At 37.5% G+C, this 26100-nt stretch overlaps 1 protein-coding gene across 2 annotated transcripts in view; it reads right to left on the bottom strand.

The window, feature by feature from the left end:
- The window catches only part of ZDHHC13 (zinc finger DHHC-type palmitoyltransferase 13), a 51246-nt gene that overhangs the window by 23750 nt on the left and 1396 nt on the right, over window positions 1-26100 (bottom strand). The window contains exons 2-8 of one of the 2 annotated variants that reach the window (XM_043875044.1): window positions 12446-12586; window positions 9409-9531; window positions 6822-6899; window positions 5496-5640; window positions 4018-4082; window positions 2445-2607; window positions 1915-2040 (exon numbers count right to left, since the gene is read on the bottom strand). In XM_043875044.1, coding sequence (XP_043730979.1) covers window positions 1915-2040; window positions 2445-2607; window positions 4018-4082; window positions 5496-5624 — 483 coding nt within the window. In that variant the 5' untranslated portion in view covers window positions 5625-5640; window positions 6822-6899; window positions 9409-9531; window positions 12446-12586. Of the gene's footprint in view, window positions 1-1914; window positions 2041-2444; window positions 2608-4017; window positions 4083-5495; window positions 5641-6821; window positions 6900-9408; window positions 9532-12445; window positions 12592-26100 lie in introns of both variants that reach the window. The other variant, XM_043875035.1, reaches the window with a different exon arrangement.

The following is a 26100-nucleotide window of genomic DNA, read 5'->3' as shown; positions in this document are numbered from 1 at the left end:
CCATGTTCTGGGGATGGATAATTTCAAATGATAAGAAGCCTTTAATATGCTTCCAATTCTAATTTGCATGATAACACATAATGAGCAAGTCTAGGGGTTTTTTTTTAAGGTAAACTTAGAATCTACATGCAATATAATCTCAGAACAGAAATAACAATTAAATGTGAATCTCACAATTTTAATCGCAGATATAACACTCACGGGTGAGCCACACTATTTCCTTGCTCAGCAAATGTCCCAGTGTACATCATGTGCCAGGCACTGTTCTAGGCACTTGGGAACACATCAATGAATTTAAAGTCCTTCTCTCATGAAGCCTAAATTCTAGTAGGGGAAGACAGACAAATGTACTAAGTGAATTTCTTAGTATATAGAAAGTTGGATGGAAGCTTTTTAAGGTTTTTGGCTTTTATTCGGGGAGAAAGGGGGAGACATCACAGTATTCTGAGCAGATGAATGATAGGATCTGACTTACATTGTAAAATTTATCCGATTGCTCTATGGAGAAGAGACCAGAGGTGAGTGGAGGCAGAAAAATGTCAGAGAGCTGCAGGATTCATATAAAAAATAATGGTGGCTGGACCAAAATGTCATGGTAAAGTGGTGAGAAGGGTCAGATGCTGGATATACACTGAGGGCTGAACTAGCCAATATGCTTTTCTGATGGACTGGTTACGTGATATGACAAAAGAGGCAAAGGTAACCGGAGAGTAAGTTGCCATCTGCTGAGATGGGGAAGCTCTAGACTGAATAGTTAGGGGCAGTGGGGAGGAGAGATCAGAAGCTCAGTTTTGGATGTTATACTGATGATGCCTTTTGGATGGTGAATGGATTAATCAAGTAGGCAACTGGATAGGTCTGAATTAGAGATACATTTGGGAGTTGTCAACATGTAGACGGCATTTAAAACCATGGAAGCACATGAAACCACCAAGGGAATGACTAGACAGAAAAGAGGTCCAAGGACAAGACCCTGGGACACTCTACTAATAAAGCAGGGGAGGGAGCAGAGGAGATGGCAAAGGAGACTACGGAGTAACTGTTATTTCTTTTTTTCTCCCTTCCCATACTTAAATGCAAAATTGGTGTAGTATTTGTGGGGATCCTCTGCATAGAAACCTCATGCCTGTTAATCCAGAATATGAAGGAATTCTATACATTCTGAAGACAACACTATCGTATGTGAAGACATTAAACAGTAAAATCAATTCAATATCCATTTTAACAATCTTAATTACATTCTCTATTACAACTTAGATTTTGCTGGACATAAGAGCAAGCTGACCATTCTAATTTTTTCTATCATTCCATTCACTTTTTCATTATTGTTGTTCATTTTTAACTTTAGAAGACCACCACTCAGAAGAACTTCCAAGTTAAAAAAAGAATAAAGGTTCAGTTTCATCTCTCAAAATTGTGAATGCTTTTGATTTTATGAAGTGACATCAAATGCCTGAAGCTTGCAACATTGTAATTTTTTAAGTTTAACTCTTCCTGATTCTAAGAAAACATTTTGAATGTTATTATTTCCCCTTTGAAAAAAATTTTAAGAGGAACAAGCTCTTTAAGAATAACTCCAATAAATTCCTTGCAACAATGATTTTTCCTTTTGCTTCTCTAAGAATCTAAACCATTTGTGTTTCAATTCACTCATGAAATAAACATGGAAATATGTTATGGTATTCACAAGGTAACATGGAGCTGTAGAGCCATCTAGCTGAGAACCAACAATAAATTGGCAGTAAAAGTGCCAAATTTCCAACTTTGGGTTATGGGATGTATGGGAAAGATATAACCTGCAGATACAATGCAGCAGTAGGCCAACTCCTTGGTTTTCCCTGATGCCTTCAAATGCAAAAACAAATGGACAAAACAGTTCTTTGAGCCCACAGGATAGGCCCTGTATGAAAATACCTCGCATTTCTGCAGCCATCTCCAAAGTCTGAAATTTTTGTTGGCTCGAGTTTTGGCCTCTGTTTTTAGCATGTGAATAATGAGCCGATTTTTGCTTTGCAGGGCCATGTCAAGAGGGGTTTCTCCCTAAAAAAAGAAAGAAAAAGTTCAATTTTATTTTTGATAGAGCATAAGTGCTAAACTTTTTTTTAATATTTATTTATTTGACTGAGCCACATCATGGTTGCGGCACATGCGATCTTTAGTTGCACATGCAGGATCTTTTATAGCTGTGGTGTGCGAACTCTTAGTTGGGGTATGTGGGGCCTAGTTCCCTGACCAGGGATTAAACCCAGATTCCCTGCATTAGGAGCGTGGAATCTTAGCCACTGAGCCACCAGGGAAGCCCCAATGCTAAACAAGTTTTACAAACTCATGAGAATCATAGATTCAATGTATTTATTCCAAGGGTAGCCAACTATGATTGTTTATATGTATCGTGTGGTAACTGAAGACGTAATAAGCTAAGAGAGATAAACACCTGGCCATACCTTAACATTTCGGACATCCAGGCTAGAACCAGCTTCCAAGAGCTTATCAACAGCATTAACATTTCCTGCTGCAACTGCCCAGTGAAGTGGAGTGTTTTGATGTATTTTATCAACTATATTGAGAGAAGGATTAAACTTTAAAAGAAATCCAGTTGGTTCTGGCCTGTCTCAAAACAATAAAACACCAAGGATCATTTATTAGAATGATTTGAAGGGTAAATGTAAATAATGAACCTGTTTGATAATATATCAATGAACCAATCAGTAAGTATTCCGAAAACTGCAGAACTTCTCTGTGCAGAATTCTACTCTAGGTGTTAATACTGTGAGGCCCAAGTTGCTGCCCCGAGAGAAATCTATTAATTGTCTGCTACATAATGTAATTTTAACAACAATACAATGGAATAATTGCTTTTGTTTTTCAAATTTTTATTTTCATGTTACTGTTCTAATGATTAACTTTTTTTTTTTTTTTTACTTCAGCCAACATTAAATGCTATGTTATTTATCCAGTTAAAAAATTAAACATACAAAAAAAAAATTAAACATACAATATCATATTTGAGGAGACAAACCAAAAGCTAACTTCACATTCTCCCTCCAACCACTTATTACGTAAAGTGGTATAAAAATGCCCTAAATCATTTATCAAAGAAAGTTATGGACTTGAAAGCAGAATTCAATTATTTTTTTACTTCATGTTCAACACTTTTACTTCTTTCATGACTACTCAAGAGATTCCTTTAATAAAATAATAATTTATTTTACTCATTCTATTCAAGATTTTAAAACATTATACATGACCTCAGAGTTACCAGCAAAGATGACAAAATGCTTTTTGACAAAATTCTACCCCAAATTCGAGCCCTACCAGTCTATGAACTAAAAGGAAATAGCATCAGAACTAACTCAGTTCCTAGGAGTGACAGCCTAAGTAAGAGCAGACTCAGAAACTAAGTACAACACTGGAAACGAAATTGATAAAGGACAAAGTATAGCATGTATTTGAGCAGAAGAATAACAGAAGTTGGACAATATGGTGACCAGTAATCACAAGTAGTAATGATAAAACACACAAAAACTTAAATATCTAAGTAACTGATATGAACATATAAACATGCTATCTTCATAACTGCAATTTTCAATTACAATTAATATTTTCAGAGTAGTCAACAATGTCAGAGAACCCTCAAATTTATTGTTTTTTGAAATGCATATTTATCATCTAGATTTCAAATTATGGGAGCATTTAAACCTGTAGCCATTCTTGAGAAACGTGAACTAAGAAATGCAAATTCTGTTAATTAAGTCTATGCTCTGGAATCTCCAGGTGTTCTGTAAGAGAATTTTTTTCTTATTGGTAGCTTTCAAACTTTTCCACAAAGCTATCAGAAAAGAGAAAATTTATTTCAAAGCTGCTTTTCTAACTACAACTATATTAAAAGTGCATGTCACAGACACAAGATGGAAAATCTTACTTTCTTCAGAATGCTGTGTCACCTCACATAGAATAAGATACTTAAATTGCTGGAATCAAGAGTCAGAATAAGGCAATTCAATTAAACTTACTTACCCAAGTACTTTGTTAGCTGATAACATGAGAGGTGTCTGCCCGTTTACATCTATCGTGTTCACACTCTGTTAAAAAAGAAGAGTTGATCAGCCTAACTGTAAACACAGTCAAGTTTCTGCTTCCTCTCTTAGTAGAAGTACCTCTTTAATACATTCAACACCACCAGTGTGTCTACAAGGGTTCAGATATCATTTGAATAAATAATGTTCTGTTTCACATCCATAGGGTAAAAATCCACTGATTCCTACAAAATATTTTTAAAGGGAAAAATCTGAATATATGATTTTAAATGTTGTATGTTGTGAGTGGAAGAAGACAAAGGGACAGAAAAATGTTGATAATCACCATCAAATATGAGACAGTAGAGACCTTAGAAGTTATCTAGTTTAGACTTTAACTGACACATTAATTCAAACTATCACCTCTTGGACAAAGTCATCCAGTCTCTACTTAAACACTTTCAGTAAGAGTTAACTCTACCTTCTGAGGCAAGAATACAAAATAAATTGTATTTTTGAATTTACTATGTTTCAAAGAGTAAAACATGAAAAATTCTTTTCTATTTTTGAGAATATAGGAAATAAAAGGGAAATCATAGCTCCAAGAAGATACGGTCCACTTAAAAAAATGGGTCCAGAGTTGAGGTATACAATACCTCAACCAAGGGCCCCCAACCCCCCAAAAAAGTCAGTGACTGAATATTCTTACAGGCCTTGGAGGAGGAAGCCCAAAGTGAAGTAGAAAAGATGACTCTTCATACAGCTTTCCAAAATGAGAACCAAGAGGTTATAATTATTCTACTTGAATTGCTAAGTCTAACAGAAAGTGCTAATTTAAAGAGAATACAGTCATTCCAACAGCATTCGTGCAAACATGTTTCCATGCCTGCTACAGACGAAACTACTGATATATAAACTAGTTGCTACCAGAAAGCATATATCCCAGGAAAGCAGAACTGACAGTGAAACTCCCACTGCCAACAACCCATAATTTAACCAGTGCCATAAATGAATGTCTCTTAAGGCAAGTCATTTTTCATGGGATTACTTCAGGGAACAATAAGAAACATACATTCAAACTGATCTCCATTTGGACTCAAATAATGAAAGCAAATGATGGGTTAATTTAGTGATTTGACTACCATTTCCACATTCAACCAAAAGAAAAATACAGGCATTGAAGTCATGTTTTTGAAAAACTCTGCAAATTACTGGGATCACAAGAAAAACTATTATAAGCTTACCAGTTTCAGAAACAACTATTATATGTTACTGAGCTAAATGACCTATCCTTTTTGCTCCAGTGAAGCTGGAAAAAGCAGTATTCAATAGCTAGACTTACTGAGGCTAGTATTTGAACATTCAGGTATCTGTAAAAATGATTTTTATACCTTAAAAATGAGGACTATTACTAATGATCCTCTCTGAGTCCTTTCAGATTTACAACAGCTAGAATACAAAATATGTCTCAAAACATACCTGTCCTTTAGAGATGAGATATGCTATAATGGGCATGTGCTGAAATAACACGGCCAGGTGGATGCCGCAGAATCCCTCTCCATCAATGAGAGCGGGGTCTGCACCATACTGCAGTAATAATATGACCATAGGTAAATGCCCTTGTCTGGAAAAAGAGAGAACAAAAATTATACTGTACCCTATGGTGCAAAAGAGAAAAATTCAGGGAGAAACTAATATTCCTAAGACATGAGGGACTGTGGTTATATATAGAGTATTTCTTAACAGTGTACAGATTTTTAAAACACTGGAGCTTCTCTAAATATCTTTTACGTAGACATTCCAAACTTAGAACTATCTGGACAGTCCTTGAGTGCAGGTAATAAGCTTATTAGTAATAACCTCCCAATCTACCTTAAATCTTATGTGTAAGACTACTACCATGTATAAATAATTTTACATAACAATAAAAATGGAAATTAAAAATCACTTGGACTTTGCCATTGCTGTTTTAAAAACAAAAAATAATCATGAAACAGGTTATGTTGAATGTAGGGTAACAATTCCCAGACCACAGGTGATAATACTGTTCTTAGGAGCTACATATTTCTCTTTGAATACAGCTCATTTCCATGTAAAGCACTGTAGCTTACGGGGATGAGCTAACCCCAGATTCTTCAAAATTCTTGACTCCAGAGAAAAGACTGAATTCCTTGCCTTAAATGAACAATTATCCACTTCACTTTCAGGTTTGTTTCAGTTCCACCCATCAGAGAGAATGGAGTTAAATTGAAAGATGAAGAAGTTGCTACGTATCCAAGCAGACACTTACTAACTCCAGCTTCAGATGCCAACACATACCAGGGAAAAGAACTGATGGAGTTTACACTCACTAAACTACCACATTTGTCCATATGATCAAATATTAAAAACATTTACTTTAATTATAAAATATAATACATACAACTTAGTTTGGGCCCTCAATTAAACACAAACACATCATCTACACAAACTCTTTAAAATGGTATTTTTTTTTAATGAAGCGGTAAAAACAAAAGAGTCTTTTAAGTGGTCTGTAACTGCAATTCTAGTATGAACTACTAGCCATATATAGTTATTTAAATGCAAATTAGCTAAAATTAACTAAAATTAAAAACTCAATTCCTTAGTGGCATTAGCCACACTTTACATTTCACATGTGGCTAGTGGCGCTACCTTATGGGACAGCACAAACATTTCCATCTTCACAGAAAATTCTGTGGCAAAGTGCTGGTCTGTAATGTTCAGAACATACGTAAATCAGTTTTGATTCTGAATAGCAATTTCAGTATTTAAAGAAACCTTTACCTGATGGCCCAATGAAGAGGAGTTGAGTTTAAATCTCCACCCAACTGATCTACCACAGCGCCTTTTGAAATATAAAACCTGTTAAGAGCAGACATAAATGAAAATAAGATTTAAAACTTAAAATTCATACTAAGAAATAAAACATCCATTTTTCTTAGTAATAAATGTATTTGAAAACAGAAATTATAATAATGCCCCTCTCTAAAACACTCAGATCTGCAGAAGTCTGAAAGACTCACATAACAGCATCAAACAGATCCCTGGTGAAATATTCTCATCATGTAAGTAATTACTCCTGCTGTCATGAGTATCCCTTTACAACTATACACTAAACACATAATAACTACTCTCTGCTGATTCTAACCACAAAACTCCTGAAATGGTTTATATTTCAGTTCAGTTCAGTTCAGTCACTCAGTTTTGCGACCCCATGAATCACAGTACGCCAGGCCTCCCTGTCCATCACCAACTCCTGGAGTTTACTCAAACTCATGCCCATCGAGTCGGTGATGCCATCCAGCCATCTCATCCTCTGTCGTCCCCTTCTCCTCCTGCCCCCAATCCCTCCCAGCATCAGGGTCTTTTCCAGTGAGTCAACTCTTCGCATGAGGTGGCCAAAGTACTGGAGTTTCAGCTTCAGTATCAGTCCTTCCAGTGAACACCCAGGACTGATCTCCTTTAGGATGGACTGGTTGGAAGGTTTCTATTACAGATGATCTATTTAACTTGCAAGAAGAAAGGTGAAACTATGTCACAATTAACAGCTTAAAGTTAGAATTACTATGTGGAAATAATGATGCTAAAAGCAGCTAGCAAAAAAATAATTCAAAATTTTTCCAGAGAAGTTAGACATTTTGAGTATTTCACTCTATTTTGGAGGCATAGATGGGACACATTGTATAAAGTTAAACTATAAGGTAAAGAGACTTATTTTCTTCTGTGGCTTACAGGAATTAGTCTCATTATTTTAAAGTTGTGCTTCACATATATTATGTAAAAACACCAGTTTATTTCCACAGAAAAGGAGTATGGCTGTGAGTATATCTCATTATTCTAACCTTCAGTATATTTTTACTTTCTTAAACCACAGGATTTTAAATGTGTATAATACAAAACATATACACATTCATGTACACAATACACATTTTACATGCTAAAGATATAAAAATAAACAAAACACAGTAGTGCTTTATGTACGGAAATAATTTTATACAATCCAATACATGCCTAATCTAAAATGCATTCCATATTTAATTTTGCTATTAAATTATTCCCCTACCCATCCATTCCTCCTGGCATCATTACAATATAACAATTTCAGTGATTCTTTTAAACTTGGTGAAACTATCCGTTCTATTGTGAAAAATGTGTTGTTATTGTTCAATCACTCAATCATGTCCTACTCTGTGTGACCCCATGGACTGCAGCACGCCAGGCTTCCCTGTCCTTCATCATCTCCTGGAGCTTGCTCAAACTCATGTTCATTGAATCGGTGATACCATCCAACCATCTCTTCCTCTGTCATCCCCTTCTCCTGCCTTCAATCTTTCCCAGCATCAGGGTCTTTTCCACTGAGACAGTTCTTCACATCAGGTGGCCAAAGTACTGGAGTTTCAGCTTCAGCACCAGTCCTTCCAATGAATATTCAGGGTTGATTTCCTTAAGAACTGACTGCTTTGATCTCCTTGCCATCCAAGGGACTCTCGAGTCTTCTCCAGCACCACAGTTCAAAAGCATCAGTTCTTCGGTGCTCAGCCTTCTTTATGATCCAACTCTCACATCCATACATGACTACTGCAAAAAACATAGCTTGGACTATACGGACCTTTGTCAGCAAAGTAATGTCTCTACTTTTTAATACACTGTCTAGGTTTGTCATAGCTTTTCTTCCAAGGAGCAAGTGTCTTTTAAAACTTTCAAGGTTGCAATCACCATCCTCAGTGATTTTGGAGTCCAAGAAAATAAAGTCTGTCACTGTTTCCATTGTTTCCCCATCTATTTGCCATGAAGTGATGGGAACAGATGCTACGATCTTAGTTTTTTGAATGCTGAGTTTTAAGTCAGCTTTTTCACTCTCCTCTTTCACCTTCATCAAGAGACTCTTTAGTTCCTCTTTGCTTTCTGCCGTAAGGGTGGTATCATCTGCATATCTGAGGTTACTGATATTTCTACCAGCAATGTTGACTCCAGCTTGTGCTTCATCCAGCCCAGCATTTTGCATGATGTACTCTGCATATAAGTTAAATAAGCAGAATGACAATATATAGCTTTGATGTACTCCTTTCCCAGTTTTGAATCAGCCCATTGTTCCATGTCCAAAAATGTTCAAATTCATTGCCTGAACTGTGACTTCATTTTTAATTTTTATTTCTGGCCAAAGAGAGTCCTGGTCCAGATGATCTCTGAGGTCCTTTTCAGTACTATGATAACCACTGTGCATGGCACAAAGTTCAAAGATTCATTTATAATAAAGGATTAGAGGTGGCTCAACATACACACTTGCACTTGAAAAGAGAAAAGACAAATGAAGGAAAGGTTTAGAATTATAAAACACACACTTAATTAACACACATATATCCCATCTTACTTTACAAGATCCAGCCTGTTATTAATGGCAGCCCAGTGAAGAAGAGACACATTTTCTTTGTCTGGTTGCCTGACATCATATCCTGCTTCTACCAACTCTTTACATCGCTCAAAAATGCCGTATCTGCAACAAGATGGAAAATAAAAGGCATAACTGATACCATTAACATAATTTCAGCTATCGAAATGTCTTTTTCTTTTACCATGTCTTTATCCGGTGTGTCTTTCAGCCAACACATAAATATAACAATTAGCAAAGATATTCATAAAGTGGATGGGATGTAAACCCAAACAACAGAAGTAAACCTGGCTACTAGCTGATCAGACAGATAAATCTTTTTGGACTTGAACCTGATTTTCTGAAATAAACTTTTAACATTCATAGTTTTCCTCTTTCAATAAGTTTCACTGGATCTTCCACTATGCACCAGGAATACATGGCGCTGATTTTGGACAATAATCTTATCCCCAAATCAAACAAAGCCCAAGCGATGATCTCACAATAAGGGAGCGAGACTAAAAGCAAACTGGAACAGGATAAATTCAACAATAAAACATGGACATGGTGTAGGTACAGAAAAGGAAGGAATGATTAGCTCTTCCTGAAGTAGATGGAACATGATGTACAAGCTATGAAGGGAAGACATTTCAGGCAGAGGTAACAGCATGTACGAAAACCAGAGATATGAAACTACCCAGATGTTTGGAAAAATAATAAGCAATTTAGCACTGCAGAAGCATAAAGCATAAGAAAGGCAATGGCAGGAGATGAGGCTAGGAGAGGCAGGCAAAGCCTGCATGATCCTTCTCTGCCATGCTGTGAAATTTAGTCTTTATGGCTCAAGGGGAAGCCAGTGCAGGTTTTAAAGAAGAAAGCACTCAGGCTTTGGGCTGTAAGAAAGATCACATTAGTGCAATATGGAAGCTAACTTGAGGTGAAGACTGAGAGACCAGTTTAGAGGCTCTTGTATTAGGGACAGGTGATCAGCAAAGGGAGCCTCAGGGAAAAGAATGGAAAGGAGGGGACGATTGAAGGGATAATTCAGAGACCTATTTAACTATCAGAATGAAAAGCAGGAGAGAAATATCTCTTTTTAATGCTAAAATAATTTTCAAAATCATTCATTAGCTCTATTTCTTTTCAATAGAAACTATTAAGTCCTACTAGACCATTCAGTTTCTTTGAAACTTACTTTTATTTAGAGGGACCTGAATGTTTTACTGTGCCTTCAAGGGTCAAAATCAAAACAAATGGCAGAATGTCTGTTTCCCACACTATTAAATAACTTCCACCTCATCAAAATGTGTACATGCCTGTCTTTATGGCATTTTTTAAAAGATAGATACCCATCTGACAACAAGAAGTGAAGATATTAGAGAAAATGAGTTGTTGATAATGATACATATATATATTTACATTCTCCATCTTTTAAATATCAACTTTAACATTTTATTGCAAAAGAAATACTCCCCTGTGATGATCTAGAGGGGTGGGATGGGGAGAGGAAGGAGGTTCAGGACAGAAGGGATATATATATATATATATAGAGAGAGAGATATATATATATATAAAATTATGATTGATTCGTGTTGCTGTATAGCAGAAGCCAACACAAAATTGTAAACCAATTTTCCACCAATTAAAAAAAATTAATTAATAAAAAATAATTGGGAATCAAAAAAAGAGAGATACTCCCTTTACATGAGAAACATAAAGAGTACAAATTATTTAAGGACATTATGATTTAAAAAATACAAAAATACCTATCCTAACTAGCTTTTTTCACCCTTCCCAAATACTACCTAAATATCTTCTCACAACCACTGAAGAAAGTCCAAGACCTGAAGAAAATTTTAGGAAAGATATGAGTTTTTATTGAGATTCCCTATGATGTAGCCTAATTTTTCACACTTATTATAACAGAGCTTTACTGAAAGCAGTGAAACATATAAATGTTTCCATTTTAATTAAAGCAAATATCTATTTACCTTAAGAACACTGTCATCTTCATATAAATATAACAATAAAAACATTCTCAAATAATATTCAACTAAAGTAGTGGTTCCCAGGGCCTCCAGAATTCATGTAAATTAGTAATTAGAATATTAAAATAATTGTCAATTACTTTTTAACAAACATAAGCAATATATTAGTCTGTTTAAAGCCAAACAGGTTAACTAATCACCAAACATCTTCACTTTTGACAGAAACTATATCAAGTTTGTGCAGTAACATTGGTTTCTTTCATGCAGATTAGAAGCTCTGACAGGCAGGCCTATATTTGATTACTGATAAAGTGGCCTACTAATTAACATAATCTGACAGGCAAAATATTTCAAAACATATTCAATGGCAAGAGATGTGGTAGATGTTAACAATCAGTGAGATCCATGAGGGTGAAAATGTTGGAAATGATTTAAGGCAAATACTCACAGGTGGAAATCTTAAGGAGAAACTCGAAACATTATTTCATTTTCAGTGAAAGCAAAACAACCAACTATGTTTCAAGTGGTCGGAAACTATAGTTTCAAGTGGTCAGAAAACCTGTTTCTATTTTACTGACTTTCTTCTAGTGCACCCAACAAAATAGCTACATAGAAAGTAATCAATAAATGTTTAAAATACCCATAAATGTGTGAGTTGTATTCATCTCATCTTCATATTTAGGTTGTAGTATAGTTTAAAAGCCTAAGATGTGTATTTCAAACTCAGAGTCTAGCATGAGTGTCATTTAAAACCATCTGCTCACTCAATGAACACTTATTGAGAACCTAATACAATACAGAAACTGTGCAAAAGCACTGGGGTTACAAAGATGGAAAAGACATGCTTTTGCTCAGAAGTTCACAATCTAATGGAAGAGACCATTAATAAAAAACTAAGGTGCACTGTATCAAATGCTCCGATGCTGGTATGACAAACATATATCACTGGAGTATGAAGGGAGGAAGGTGTACACGGGAGTGCCATGAACTGCACATAGGTTATTGTAACTCAACAGAAACTAAGGATAAAGCAAAGCATTAGGCAGACTTACTGAGTAGCTTTTACAATGTCACAGTTACTAGAATCCTCTATAAGAGGAAGAGCTTCTCTCGCCTTGGCAAGTTCTTTGTTTTCATGCGCACAGACTCCATGTCGGCCAAATCCTGGAGGGTAGGGGCCATGGCTGTGATTCCTGCACTGAAGAGAAAGAGTAACTTGACGAGGCACAGCAAGAGAATCAATGTCACAATCAACTGCATCATAAAGCATCTGGTACTATCGACAATATCTATCAGTTAAATGATTTGTTTTTCATTCTTAGAGGTATAGCCTACAGAAGATTTTCCTTTTAATTCTATTCACTAGGATTAGATGCTTAATATTAGAAAATTCCAAATTAGGTATTAGGTTGATGCAAAAGTAATTGTGGTTTTGCACTGTTGAACTCTACCTTTCAACACTGGAATACATTCTCAAATAAATGTGGTTATGTTATACATCACTTTAATGCATACTTCTCACTTGGTTTTGTTGCTAATGACTTATTACCTGATGTTTATATTTATCTTAGACTATGAAATGATGTTAGACAAAAAGTAAATTCCAGTTATTTTTTAATTCAAGTTCAAAATGGATCATAAAGCAGCAGAGACAACTTGCAACATCAACAGCGCACTTGGCTCAGAAACTGCTAACAAACAGTATGTGCAGTGGTGCTTCAGGAAGTTTTGCAAAGGAGACGAGAGCCTTGAAGATGAAGAGTGCAGTCGACAGCTGTTGAAAGTTGACAACGACCAACAGAGAGCCATCATCAAGCTACTCCTCTTACAACTACAGAAGGTGCTGAAGAACCCAACATCGACCAGTCTATGGTCATCCAGCATTTGAAGCAAACTGGAAAGCTGAAAAAGCTCAATAAGTGGGTGTTTCATGAGCTGACTGCAAATCAAAAAAATCGTTTCGAAGTGTCATCTTCTCTTATTCTACACAACAACAACAAACCATTTTTTTATTGTGATTGTGATATGCGACAAAAAGCAGATTCCATACAACCCAGGGTGACAATCAGCTCAGTGGTTGGACTGAGAAAAAGCTCCAAAGCACTTCCCAAAGCCAAACTTGCATCAAAATAAAAGGTCATGGTCAGTCTGGTGGTCTGCTGCCAGTCTGATCCACTAGAGCATTCTGAATCCCTGTGAAACCATTACATCGGAGAAGTGTGCTCAGCAAATTGATGAGATGAACAGGAAACTGCAACCCCTGCAGCTGGCATTGGTCAACACGAAGGGCCCAATTCTTCTCCATGACAATGCCCAACCACACGCTGCACAAGCAACGCTTCAAAAGTTGAACAAAGTGGGCTACAAAGTTTTGCCTCATCCACCATATTCACCTGAAGTGAAAATGTTAGTTGCTCAGTTGTGTCTGACTCTTTGCAACTCCATGGACTCTAGTCCACCAGGCTCCTCTGTCCATGGAATTCTCCAGGCAAGAATACTGGAGTGGGTAGCTATTCTCTTCTCCAGGGGATCTTCCCAACCCAGGGATTGAACCTGGGTCTCCTGCATTGCAGGCAGATTCTTTACCATCTGAGCCACCAGGGAAGCCCTCATAGTCACCTGCCCTGCACCAAATGACTATCACTTCTTCAAGCATCTCGACAACTTTTTGCAGGGAAAACCCTTCCAAAACCAGCAGGAGACAGAAAATGTTTTTCAAGAGTTTGTTGAATTGCAAAGCACAGATTTTTATACTACAGGAATAAACAAACTTATTCTTGTTGGCAAAAACATGTTGACTATAATGGTTCATATTTTGATTAATAAAGATGTGCTTGAACCTAGTTATAATGATATAACACTCATGGTCTGAAACTGCAATAACATTTGCACCAACCAAATATTTCTGTCATAAAACAAAGGCCATCTGCAAAAGACACCAAAGTATCCTGTTACTTGTAATAGGTGGAGGGTCATGGTTCTTGACAGCAGGAAGGTCACCAGGCATCTGCTTCAGGAAGTCACGGCGAATACACCCTAAGGCTATATCCCAATGTATAAATGAAATCCCAGAAGAGGAAGAGGAAATACTTTCAAATATTTGACTAAACAACAGCCAAAAATCTTCCAAATTTGGTGAAAATTATAAACCCATGGCTCCTACAAGCTCAACAAACCAAAGCAACACCAAGCTCATAATATTACACCAAGGCATATAATAATCAAACCACTCAAAATCAATGATAAAGATAGCAGTCCAAGGAAAAAAACACATCATGTTCAAAAAAACAAAGATGAGAATGAACTCAGACTTCTTAGCAGTAAGTACTAGCCAGAAGACAAAAGCAAGACAGTCTTTAAAATCTAAAGGAAAAAACAACCTGCAAACACTAACAAAAATATTCTTGAAAAATAGGAATGAAAGAAACACTTTTTTCAAACAAATCAAAGCTAAGAAAACTGCCAACAGACACTATCTTACAAGAAATAAAAAAGGATGTTTTTCAGGCTAAAGGAAAATAATACCAGACAGAAATCTGAATCAATACAAAGAAATAAAGAGTGACAGAACTACATGGGTAAATACGTATAATTACTTGGGTCAACATAACAGACTTTTCACATTTTAAAATTTCTTGATGACAATAAACAGAAGTATATTGTTACAGGAGATTCTTAAAACAGTATTTGCAGATAAACAGTTGTAAGTAAACCCAAGAGCAACTTCTAAATAAATAAAGTCATGCAATAAGCCAATAGCAGAAATAAAATAAAATACTTAAAACATACTCAGTATCTTTCAAACTGCAGGAAAAGCAGAGGGAAAATGAACAAAGAACAGAGAAGGAATAAAACATATAAGGTAATACATTTATACTAAACTATGTTTATAATCACATTAAATACTCATGGTCTAAAGAAAACCAAATGAAAGACAGTTTGTTAGACTGGATTTTTAAAAAAGCAAACACCAAGAAAACTACACGTCCTCTACATGAAACTCACATTAAATACAAAAACATACATAGGTTAAAAATAAAGGATAGAAAAAAAAAAATAAAGGATAGAAAGAGATATGCCATGCAAAAACAAAATAAGCATAAGGAATTCAATGGTTCTATTAATATAAGACAAAGTAGACATCAGCACAGGAAATATTAGCAGAGATAAGGAGGGACATTTCAAAATATTAAAGAAGGCAATTTATCAAGAAGATATAACAATCTTAAACACATGTGCAACCAAAAGGAACTTCAAAATTCATGAGGCAAAAAAGAAAAACAGGAAAATTCATTATTAGAGTTGAGTATTTTAGTACATCTTTCAGCTACTAGAAAAGGAGAGAAATCAGAAACAGATGCACGTGTGTGTGCTCAGTCGCTCAGCTGTGTCCGACTCTTTGGGACCCCATGAACTGTAGCCCACCAGGCTCCTCTGTCCATGGGATTCTCCAGGTAAGAATACTGGAGTGGGTTGCCATTTCCTACTCCAGGGGATCTTCCTGACCCAGGGATCAAACTCGCGTCTACCCTGTCTCCTGCACTGGCAGGCAATTCTTTACCGCTGCACCACCAAGAAGACGTAACACTACCCACCAATTGGATCCAACTGACGTTTTCATAAAATCCCACCCAACAACAGAATAGATATGTGTTCCAAGTACACATGGACTATTCACCAAGACAGATAATATACTGGGCCATAAAACAAGTCTCAATAAACTTATATGGGTTGAATTCACACAGAGTATGTTCTCTGGCCACAGCTGGAATTAAATTAAAAATAAATAATGAAAGGATATGTAGAATATTTGGAAACTAAACAACACAGTTGTAAATACAGTAAATGTTTAGCTTTAAATCCTTATAATGGGAAAAAGACTCTTGAGAGTCCTTTGGACTGCAAGGAGATCCAACCAGTCCATCCTAAAGGAAATCAGTCCTGAATATTCATTGGAAAGACTGATGCTGAAGCTGAAACTCCAATACTTTGGCCACCTGATTCGAGGAACCAACTCATTGGAAAAGACCCTGATGCTGGGAAAGATTGAAGGCAGGAGGAGAAGGGGACAATAGAGGATGAGATGGTTGGATGGCATCATCGACTCAATGATCATGAGTTTGAGTAAGCTCCAGGAGTTGGTGATGGACAGGGAGGCTGGTGTGCTGCAGTCCATGGGGTCACAAAGAGTCGGACATGACTGAGCAACTAAACTGAACTGAGTGGGAAAAAAAGAAGAAACTAAAACAAATGACCTAAGTTTTTGCCTTAAGAATCTAGAGAAGGAAAGTAAACCCAAAGTAGAATGAATGAAACAATAAGGATAGGGAAATCCATGAAATACAAAAAAGAAAAAAAAATGCAGAATCACTGAAACCAAAAGCTGTTCTTGGGACTTCCCTGGTAGTGCAGTAGATGGGAATCTGCCCATGGTTCCATCTGTGGTCGAGAGATTACATGAGCCATAGCGCAGCTGGGCCTGTGTGACACAACTACTGAGCCCACGCTCTAGAGCCCACGAGCCACAGCTACTGAGGCCCACACGCCTTAAGCCTGTGTTCCACAGCAAGAGAAGCCACTGTAATGAGAAGCCCACACACTGCAATGAAGAGTAGCCCCTGATTGCTGAAATTCAGAAGCCCGCCAAAGCAATGACGACCTAGGGCAACGAAAATAAATAAATAAATAAAAATTACTTAAAAAAAAAAAAAAAAAAGAAAAGAAAAGAAAAACATAGAGTGTAAAGTTTTTCTTTAAAAAGCTGGTTCTTTGGAAATAATAAATCAATAAAATTGATAAACCTCCAGACTGACCAAAAATAAAGATGTCAATGACATATAGTAGGTTTAAAAAAGAGGACACTGTTATAAGATTCTGCAAACACTAAAAGGGTAATAAGGGACTTTTGTGATCATGTTTATGCCATTAAATTCAATGACCTAATGAAATGCAAAAAATTTTCTCAGAACACACAAGTTATCAAAATGGAATTAAAAAGAAATGAGTAGCACTCTATCTATTAAAGAAATTGAGTTCATAATTGTAAAACTTCCCAGTAGGGACTTCCCCATAGTCCAGTGGCTAAGACTCTGTGCGCCCAATGCAGGGGGCCCAGGTTTGATCCCTAGTCAGGGAACTAGACCCCACACACCACACCGAAGGGTTCACATCCCACAGTGAAGACCTGGCGTGGCCAAGTAAATAAATAAAAGTATTAAACAAACAAAAACTTCCCATCGAACAAAAACAAAACAACTCCAGGCCCACGTAACTTTTAACCAGCAAACATTAGGAAAACATTCAGGGAAGAAATGATACCAACTCCTTCAGAATACAGAGGGATTGCTTCCTAGCTCATTTTAGGAGGCAGCATGATCCCGAAAATAAAACCAACAGACATTCTCAGTAACAAAAACTACAGACTTAATACCCTTCATGAATATACATGTAAAGATCCTAATGAAATGTCAGCAAAATTGTATTCAGTGATTCAAATATAAAAAGCATAATATACATTACAACCAAGCTTAAACATTTCAAAAGGAATCAGTATAATCCATCATCTTCACAAAATAAAGATACTCAATTCAGCAGAACAAAAGCCTTTGACAGAATGCAACACCCATGCATGACAAACACTCTTCCCACACTAGGGAAAGAAGGGGATTTCCTCAACCTGATAAAGAGCATTTATAAGAAATCTACAGGGCTTCCCTGGCAGCTCAATGGTAAAGAACGCACATGTCAATGCAGGAGACACGGGTACGACCCCTGGTCTGGGAAGATCCCACATGCTGCCAGCAGCTAGGCCCACGCACCACAGCTACTGCGCCTGTGCTCTCGAGTCCAGGAACCACAGCTACTGCGCGCCCATGCAGCCTGACTACTGAAGCCTAAATGCAATGAGAAGTCACCGTACAAGAAGCCCACGTGCTGCAACAGAGAGCCGTTCCCTGCCCTCCGCAACTAGAGAAAGGCCCGCACGCGGCAACAAAGACCCGGAACAGCCAAAAATAAATGAATCATTTTTTAAAAATCTACAGCTACCACACACTTAACAGTAAAAGACTGAATGCTTTAAGTGTAAAGACTGAGACGAAACAAGAATGCCCACTATCACCACTTGTCATCAACAGTGTAATGAAGTCCTGGCCAGAGCAAGAGCAAAGGAAAGAAAAAGTGCATACAGGTTAGAAAAGAAGCAAATCCACCTTTATCTGCAGACATGATCATACACACAGAAAACCCGAAGGGATCTTTTTCAAAATTTACAATAGCATATACAATATAAAATACTTAAAAAGACTTTCTACTGTATCCAGCATGTTTAGTTGCATTTAAGGGAGAGGTTCACACCAAATATCTAGCAAATCATTCCTGGAAATCCAAACTGGCTTTTTATTTTATAATCTCATCTATGGTAAAGATACCATAAAGCTGTTACCAGACTTTTATCCATCTTACTCACCAGACCTGTCTCTGAACAACTTCTCATTGTTTAAAGTGAAGTCGCTCAGTCGTGTCTGACTCTTTGCGACCCCATGGACTGTATAGCCCACCAGGTTCCTCCGTCCATGGGATTTTCCAGGCAAGAGTACTGGAGTGGGCTGCCATTTCCTTCTCCAGAGGATCATTCCCAACCTAGGGATCGAACCTGGGTCTCCCGCATTGTAGGCAGACGCCTTACCATCTGAGCCACCAGGGAAGTCCATGTCCCCTTGAGCCCCTTTTTTGGGGGGTGGGGGCGGGGGTGGGCAAGAATACCTGAGTGGGTTGCCATTCGCTTCTCCAGGAGACCTTCCTGAGCCAGGGATCGAATTCAGGTCTCCCGCACTATAGGTAGAACGCTTTACCACCTGAGCTACCAGGGAAGTCTCATTGTTTAAAAACAACTCTGAAAGGATGAATACACATCAGGAACAGAAAACTGAAGATACGTGAAATGTGCTTACATCAATTCTCCAGGAGTTCCAAAAGAGATTAAAGAAATGATAGATTTACTGAAAGAAGTTCACAATCCCTCAAGAGGTTACTCATTAAGTGATCAGTACTTTTGTTCTAAGTTATCTTACAGTTAAAGTGACCTCTTGGTGTATAGTTCTGTGGGTTTTAACACATGTGGAGTCTTGTAATCACTACCAAAATCAGGATCCAGAACAGGTCCAACACCTCAAGAGACACCCTTGGGATATTCCTTTTAAGCCACATCTCTAGCTCAACTACCTCAGCTCCTGGCAACCATGGATATGTTCTTCATTACTTACTTTTTTCTTTCCCAGACTGTCAAACAATGGAATAATGCAGAATATAATCTTCTAAGACTGGCTTCTTGCACTCAGCATAATGCTGAGACTCATCCAAGTTACTGTATGTTATTAATAGTTCCTTTCCTGCTATATAGTATTCCATTACATGAATGTATCACAGTTTATCCATTTAAACAACCCACCTGGGTTGTTTCCAGCTTCTGGCAATTATAAATGGAGCTGCTATAAACATACATTTTGTGCGAACATATGTTTTGCTTCTCTAACAGTGAAATTTACTTGACCATCTGGTAAGTAGACGTTAAATTTATAAGGAATTGCCAAATCGTTTTCCGGAGTGGCTGGACCACTTTGCATTGCCATTAGCAATTACGAGAGTTCCACTTGCTCTGCAACCTCTGGCACGGATACTCTCTCGTCAGTATAATAGATGTGTAGTAGTGTTTCATCAGGCCTCAGACTGAATATCCCTAATGGCTAACGGGGGCTGAGTGTCATTTCATGTGCTATTTGCTATCTGTATATCTTCTTTGGTGAACTGTCTTTTTACTCATTTTTTCAATTGGGCTATTTTCTCACTGCTAAGTTTTGAGAGTTCCTTACATTACACACACTAGACATAAGTAAGTCCTTTGTCAGATATGTGATTTGTAAATATATTCTACCCATCTGTAGCTTATCTTCCCATTTCTTAAGTCTCTTTCATACAGCAAACGTTTTTAATTCAATGAAGTATAATATAGCGATTTTTTTTTTCTTTCATGGATCACGCTTCTGCTGTCACTTCTAACAACCACTGCCTTGGGACCACAACTCCTCTGCTCAGAGAGGAAGTTCTCCTCCCTCGGAGTTTCAGGTGCTTGTGCTGCCAGGAGACCACTTTACTGCCTCCTGAACCTGAACTAGAGGACTTCTCCATGAGCACTCCTGTCTGCAGGGATGCTCACTGCCAGAGTTCAAGTCCCAGGGTTGGGGGTGGAGGAGAGGAGGGGACTCAGATGGGACAAAGGCAAACTAGCTCCTGGTTCAGTGGTTTTTCAAATTCTGGTCTTTCCCCCTGCTCTGCCTGCTACAATTTTCTTCTGCGAATCCTTAAAGAGCATTCTATTCTATCCAGTCCATTCAAGGGGACAGACATGTTGGAGGGTTCTTTGCTCCTTAGCCAGAGCTAGAATCACAAATGTTTCTTGAATACACAAGTTCTGACTTCTCTGGTAAATTCAACCTCACTGCATGACACTCTTATTTACATGCACACCCTCACATAGATAAATATAAACATATACGTAATGAGATTAAAACATCAAAAGGACATCAGGATTCTCTTCACCACATCACAGTAATTATAACTACCTCCAACTAAAAGAAGACAGAGATCAAGGAAAGAGTTAAACTCTACTCAGAATTTCTTCAGTCTCAATAAACAGCAGATATAGATAACAGAGAAATCAGTCTGCTTTTTATATAAAACTTAAAATTTTTTAAATCATAAAGTAATTCACACTCATTTTAAAGCTCCAGCAATTACAGACCCGAGCAGTTTAGCTGATATTCTGTACTCTTTCCCTCCCAATCTTGTACCAGTAGAGATACTATTATTAACAGTTTGGTATATATCCTTCCTCACTATCTGTATATACTTTAATATATATATAACATCATAGAGTTTACACAGGTTTTTATGATTTTCTTCTTATATTTAACAAAACATCTTCAAACATGGGATTTGATTATATAATTATTCATCAACTTGCCTGTCTCACCTAACAATATATCATGTACAGCCCTGGGGTCAGTAAACAATAGTTGTTTGTTTGTCTACAATAAATAAACAACTGTTTACAGTTGTTCGTTGTTTACAATGGAATATTATTCCATTGTAAAGATCTAGCATAATTAGACGTTAGACATGCAAGCTGATTTTAGCATTCACTCTCTAAACAACCCTATAATTAACATCGTATACATTCTCTAACATTGATTCACCAACACAGAACTGCTGGGTCAAAAAAATATATATGTATTTTAAACATAAACAGATACTGACCAATTATCTTCCCTAATTCACATTCCCAGAAGCAAGTATAAGTGTTCTTTTTCCCAAAACCTCCCCATAACTGAATATTACCAATCTTTTTACAATCTTTCCAATCTGATGGCTAAAAAACATGGCATCCTGCTTTGCATTTCACGGGCCCCTAGTTGTTTATTGTTTATTGTCTCATATTTTCTCTTTGTGGGTTGCCTTTTCATAGTCTGTTTTTCTAGTGGATTATGTATCTTTCTTCCATTTATACATTAAGAAGATTAAGCCTTTCTTTATATACAGATTTTTCATCACAAATAAATGTTGTATATTATATAGATAAAAATGTATTACTTCAAAAAAAAAAAAAATGTATTACTTCTCATTATGCCTCAGGGCTTTAAGGACATCAGTTTCATTTTTCATGCAGAAAGTTGAAGAGGATTACACATTTCAATATAAAGAGCATTTATTTATTATCAACAGTTTATTCAGCAATTAATTACTGTGTTTTTATGACATGCAAAGCATTATGCTAGAACACAAGACATCAGTGCATATCCTCTAGGAGCTAAGTCTAACAGGGCAGCTGAGTCAGAGACAAAGAGATACTTCAAGTGGTAACTGAAGCAGTATGTGATGGAACGGCAAAAATTGGTGATCAAGAGTAGACAACAGGAGGTACCTTGTGTTCATGTCGTTTTTGCCTAAATCCAAATCAGAGTAAAAGCTAAAAGTGATTACATAAACTCAAAGCCGGTGTCAAAGCCAACAGTCTCCAAAGCGAGGCAAGTGCACTCCAGGCCAAGCACTCAGTAACCCATTCGGGAACAGAAGAAAATGTTAAAGTTGCTGTTATAATGACTTCTGTATGTTTTACAAAGGGGGGAGGGAAAGCCACAAAAGTTTATAAATTTGTCTTCTTTAATCTTTATGAGTTTTTAGTCCTGGAGGACTCATGCGATCTGTATATCCAGCAGGTCACTCCTCATGGTCTGTTTACAAGGTAACTTGGGGGCAGCGTAAAGGTCCACACCCAGAGGGGTTACAATGGGACCTTCACCATATTGCGGCATTCATCAGGCTAATTCTCAAGGTATATTACCTAATTTTAACTACTAACTAATTTTAAAACTATCCTTCCCAAAATAAGCAAGTGGCTTACACTGATTACTCCAAAGAAACGATGAACTGAAATAACAGTAGTATTGATACAAGGTCAAGCAAACAAGAAGACGGCAGAGCTGACACTTGTCGTAACGGGTGCTCTTCACTGGCCACAAGTGCAACAGAGAAGGTCTGATCTGATCTAACAGAAGGCCAGCCTCCCTCCAAACAAATGTTCAAATTATCAAAAAGGCTGATCTGAAGCAGACTTATATTCAGTATTTTTAACTCAAAACCTTACCATGAGTATATACTGAGCTATTCACTTACGGGTACAACTGAGAAACACACTGTCAAATCCGGTAATAACATGATGATATGGATTTGGAGACTGGCTCCTTCTCCCAGGCCCCGGGTACATCAGAGGAGCTGAACTTTTTACGTCCCAGCTCACCACATGCCCCAGGATCATCCCTGTTAACACCTAAGTTAACTGGTCAGGGGCCAACAAGGGACAACGAACTGTGGTCAGTAGTATCTGGATGATCTTGACTGTGCAGCTGGAGGCCTCAGCTTCCAGCCAGCATGCAGTGCACGTGCCTCTCATCATTCCCTTAATCTCACAATACAGGTCATCGTACAACAAGGAAAACTTTAATGCCTGCTTTTCACATTGCAGGTGGTTTACTCTAGGGGTGCAAGCCCAAAGCTGCTTTACTGATAGGACTGCATGATCAAAAAGCTTAGAGGACACAGCTGTAAGCTATGTTCTTTGCTCTAGATATCACTCACTCTCAAAATTCTGCCTTAAGAGCTACAGGTGAGAAAGGAAATGACCTGCTTTGCGGGGAGGTTAACTTCAGGACAGTCACATAAAATGTTTACAGAAAACCACCATGCAGTCCCAACACAAAAGTTAAAGCAAAGTTTGTCGCGATCCTACATCCTTCTTAGAAATTACTTGCTGGTTTTTTTTTTAAGTTTTCTCTAGTTGTTTCCTTTTTACCATGTTGAAAGGTAATCTCCGTGAGAACAAGGTCCAAGTCTCAGAATTCAGGTTGGCTGTATGATGGTAGCTAATCATCTACCTGATTTTGGGCTTCAGTTTCTACATTTGTAAAATGATAGGACATCAATGTAGCTATAAAGTTATTTCCAAATCCATGTTTACAGTTCTAAGAAGAGCTGTTACAGTAGTTATTATTGACATGTATACTGGTAAAGGCATCACCGCATAAGCAAACACCCTTCGTGGCAGTGGAAGCCTAACTGATATATGGCTGCCTACAATATTAGGGTAATAGAATAGATCGAGCAATAGACACCAGCAAACTCATAAGAGTTTTCATTAATCATTCACTCAGGGAAATGTAAAGAACACCTACTATATACCAGTCAGGGTACTAGGTACTTAGGGATAAAGGATGAATAAGACAAAATTTTTGCTACAATCCATTCATTCATTCATTCACCAGGTGTTTCTTGAATGCCTCCTGTGTGTCAATCACTGTTCAAGAAACACCTTGATATGGCCCTGAACACAATAGACACAGTTCAAAATAAGAAAAAGAAAAGGAGGGGCAGGGATACCAAAAAAAAGACTTGTAGCTAGCTGAATACTCTCCTCCACAAGGAGCAGAAAAAGCAGAACAAGATATTATAAAATTCTATAAGACAGCTATGAATACATCTGTGGTGACTATTATAACAAAGTCCCCAAGTTCTTTGATACTTCTCCATCAAGAGGAAAGAATCTACGTCCTTCCCTCTCAAATCTGAGCTCTCTGACTACTTCAATAATAAAATACCACAGAAGTGACACGGCCAGCGATGCTCGGCAGGCTCAGGCCTCAGAAATCAGCAGCTTCCTCTTTCTGTCTCTCGAAATAGTCACTCTTGGAACCCAGCTGCCATGCTCTCCAGAGGCCCAGGCCACGTGCAGGTGTCCCTGCTCAAAATTATCATGACATGTGACTGAGGGTACCACCAAATGATACCAGCCTGAGTCATCCCAGGGGACAAGTCTTTCCAGCAGAGGCTCCAGACATGGTGGAACAGAAACAAACCATCCCTGCTTTACCCTGGCCAAAATCCTGACTGCTATGATTTGGGATGATTTGTTACACAGTAGTAGATGACTGGAACACAGTTAAGATATAAGAGGTATTTTTCATGTGGAGATACCTTGAATCCAATTACTTTTTCTATATAGTATATAAGTACCATTAAAGTTAATTAACTAAATAGAAAACCAAGATCTAGAAAACCATATTTAAACTCTCATGAGGCTCAAAATCCTGACGATTATCAAATAAAACAAAGAGAGATCAGACAGATAGCCATTAATATTTCTCATGGCATTAACAAATACTCTGTATTAACAGAGTTAAGTATCCAAGTTTATTCACTGGGCAATTATTTACAGAGTATGTTAATGACATTAAATGCTGAGAAGAAACATAAAGGAAGAAAGGAGGTTAGGGAATGTTGCTGATAGTGGCTATGATGGGGAGGGCCTGCCAACATTGCCGTGACATTTGTGTCAAGACCTTACAAAAGTGGAGGGAGTAAGCCATGTGAACATATGAGGAAAGAGTTTTCTAGATAGAGCGAATAGTAAGTACAAAGGCCTTGGGGCCAGAGTGGCTTTGGTTGATTGAGCAAGAAAGCAGTATTAATAAAAAATGAGGTCAGAGAGGAAACTGGGGGCCAGAAAGTAAAGGCAAATTCTGGTTAAAAAAAAAAAAAAAAAAAAAACACCTTTCAGCTGGAATCAGAGGAACCAAATTCAATCAGAGCAGGAATGTTCTTGTCTGTTTCGTTCACCAATTAATCTCCAGCACCTGTAACAATGCTTAACCCCTGGTAAAAGGAATGAGGTCTTGGCTCTGTCACTTAGCAGCTATTAGCCTTTTAACAAATGACGACTCTTTTTTTTTTTTTTTTTTGCCTCACCACAAAGCCTGCAGGATCCTCAGTTCCCCAACCAGGGAATGAACCTGAGCCACGGTAGTGAAAGCACTAAGTCTTAACCACTGGACCACCAGGGAAATTCCATGACTCCCAACTTTTTGAGCCTCAGTTCTAATCTTTAAAACTGTAGTAACAATCCCTCCCAACCTCACAGAGTCACAATGAGGATTAAGAATACAGAAGTATTTTGCAAACTGTAGAGCATCGTATACAGGTAAGATCTTTACATTATTATTGAAAAAGTTAATAGCAATTATTATTAACAACAACAATGATCTCTACCCTGTCCCATTTAATCTCAACCTCTGAATCATGCTCTCCCTCCATGTGGCAG

Source organism: Cervus elaphus, chromosome 2 (genome assembly GCF_910594005.1).
Source record: "Cervus elaphus chromosome 2, mCerEla1.1, whole genome shotgun sequence".
NCBI classification, from domain to species: Eukaryota; Metazoa; Chordata; class Mammalia; order Artiodactyla; family Cervidae; genus Cervus; species Cervus elaphus.
The sequence above is the reverse complement of the archived record's forward strand: the minus strand, read 5'-3'. Positions and strand labels throughout refer to the sequence as shown.